General features: G+C 54.1%; 1 protein-coding gene across 1 annotated transcript in view; it reads left to right on the forward strand.

Annotated features, from left to right (window-relative positions):
* The first annotated feature begins 1,979 nt into the window (after positions 1-1,979).
* Positions 1,980-2,475, forward strand: part of LOC103268031 (hepatocyte nuclear factor 3-alpha-like) — a 1,743-nt gene continuing 1,247 nt past the window's right edge. The window contains exon 1 of the mRNA XM_008065591.1: positions 1,980-2,468. Within this exon, the coding sequence (XP_008063782.1) occupies positions 2,075-2,468 (394 nt within the window). The 5' untranslated portion in view covers positions 1,980-2,074. The remainder of the gene's footprint in view (positions 2,469-2,475) is intronic.

Consider the following 2,475-nt stretch of genomic DNA (forward strand, 5'->3'; position numbering starts at 1 on the left):
GGCCCCGCCGCCGAGTTCGCAGGCGTCTTCTGGGGAGAGCGCTCCGTCGCTGAGTTGGGTGTCTTAGAATGAGGCGGTCTCCCCATTGTATAAAACTTGTTCTTCAAAAGCTCTGTTTGGGGAGAGGTGTGCCCATGCTTCTCCGGAGCCGCCGGGTGGCGCTGGTGCGACCGGAATCTTCTTGCAGAAGTCGGGGCCGAGGACCTGGGTCTCTTCATTGTCCCCTTGGTGGCACGTCCACGGGGTTTTCTTTTACAATGTGCACAAAAGGAGGACGAGGAAAACCGGGTACAGGCAGGACTACCACCTATGCAAAGTGTTTTTCTGGAAACAGCTGGCGCTTTCCCCCAAAAGTTTAATGACCTTGATGGAAGACGCTTATTGAAACTGCCTTGGATAATCTTGGAAAGAGGGAAAGAAAACAAACTCCGAAGTAAAAAAAAAAAGTGTGTGTGTGTATATGTATATATATTATTTGCCTGATACACACGCACACACACATACATACCCACACACACACACTTTAAGACGTGGACAGAAAAAAATACAGAATCAGGCAATATTTCCATGGTAACTCATTTATTTTAAAGTATAGATTCACAAATTTACCTCTGAGTTGACTTGCCTGGTAGCTATAGGGTGTTCCTATTTACACCAATTTGTCTGCCTCATGTTTTCAAGTGGAATCATATTTGCTGATGAAAATCAATGTAAAGACATCATAATTCTCTATTAAATGATCAGAGAATGCGTTTTTAATAGGCCGGGGCTCTGTATTTTTAAAATACTTTACCTAATGCATTACCAGATTGCTACGGATGAGGGGAAAGGGTCTCAGAGCTTTTACAGAGATTTAATTCTGAGCAGTCATCTCGACCCAACATCATTTAGAGCCCTCACGAAAGAGCTTTCTTATATGTTAAAGCTGAGAATTAGGAAGTTGCAGAGCGTTAAGAGAAAATAATGTAGTTTGATTTTGGAATTTTAAATCATTCAAAGGCCAAGCTTTGAAATTATCAGCAGCAACACACCATCACGTTAAAAAATAGTAATAATAGATGGTCATTTTGATAAATAGTGTCACCAAAATGTTCTGACGCTAGGGGTCTGTAAATAGGTTTAAAAAAAAACCAAAACACGTTATTGACTGGCTTGCAGATGTGTCCATGTCAAGTGTTAAGGTTAAATGTATCTAGCGCATTGACATTATTATGCACCCCTCCCAGCCCTTTCTGTTATCGATCTGCTTTTAGTTTTATTCTCCCCAAACTCTCTTAACTTATGAGTTTGCTTCCCTTTTAACATCGCCATCGCTACAAGTAGGTGGAAAACACTACTTCTAAATATAATCACCCAAAAAAGCATCCACCGCTGGGCAAAAACTCCTAAGACAATAAAGCCAGTTGTTGGGCAGTGAATGAGTCAGGGGTCTGGGGCCGTGGACGTGTTTGCTGTATGGGGAGTTGCGAGGGGCATCATTAACATCCCCCTGGAACAGCCGAAACCAGCCGGGCCCGGGCGCTCAGGCGAGCTGGGCTCGGAGCTCACACCCGCGGCCTACCCAGCGGGCCTGCGCCGCGCAACCCACTGCACCTTCAGGGAGAGGTGAACGAGCAGGGGGTCAGAGATTAATTCTCTTTCCGGCGTCTTGAAGACGACTTGTCCAAAAGGGCGCTTCGCCGAGGCTGGCTGGGGTGGAGGCTGGGGAGGCCGCCCGGCGGGGATGCCAGCGGCGAGGAAGGGGCCCTGGAAGCCGGCCCCGGAGCCTGGCGTGGAAGGCGATTATGCGTCTTCCCGGGGACATATTTTCTGCGAGCGCTTCTCTTTCACACCTGCGGCGCTGGGCTTTCCCCCTGCCGCGCGAGACGCCTTTGCTCCGCCGGGGGAGGGCGCCTCGCTGCGGCCCCGGGTGGCGGCGCCCCGCGCGCGCGCGCGCGGCAGAAATGCTCCCCAGAAATGAACCGCCAGCCTCGCCCGGCCGGCCGCCCTCCCGCGCCCCCCGCTAACCCCGCCCTCCGGGCCTCTTCCCCCGCTGTCTCCGCTCCAGGCCTACTCCTCCGTCCCGGTCAGCAACATGAACTCGGGCCTGGGCGCCATGAACTCCATGAACACCTACATGACCATGAACACCATGACCACGAGCGGCAACATGACTCCGGCTTCCTTCAACATGTCCTACGCCAACCCGGGCCTGGGCGCCGGCCTGAGCCCGGGCGCGGTGGCCGGCATGCCGGGGGGCTCGGCGGGCGCCATGAACAGCATGACGGCGGCGGGCGTGACGGCCATGGGCACGGCGCTGAGCCCGGGCGGCATGGGCGCTATGGGCGCGCAGCCCGCGGCCTCCATGAACGGCCTGGGGCCCTACGCGGCCGCCATGAACCCGTGCGTGAGCCCCATGGCGTACGCGCCGTCCACCCTGGGCCGCAGTCGCGCGGGCGGCGGGGGCGACGCCAAGACCTTCAAGCGCAGCTACCC

The sequence above is a fragment of the Carlito syrichta genome, unplaced genomic scaffold (genome assembly GCF_000164805.1).
Source record: "Carlito syrichta isolate Samal-C Ts95f unplaced genomic scaffold, Tarsius_syrichta-2.0.1 Scaffold308670, whole genome shotgun sequence".
Classification (NCBI taxonomy): domain Eukaryota; kingdom Metazoa; phylum Chordata; class Mammalia; order Primates; family Tarsiidae; genus Carlito; species Carlito syrichta.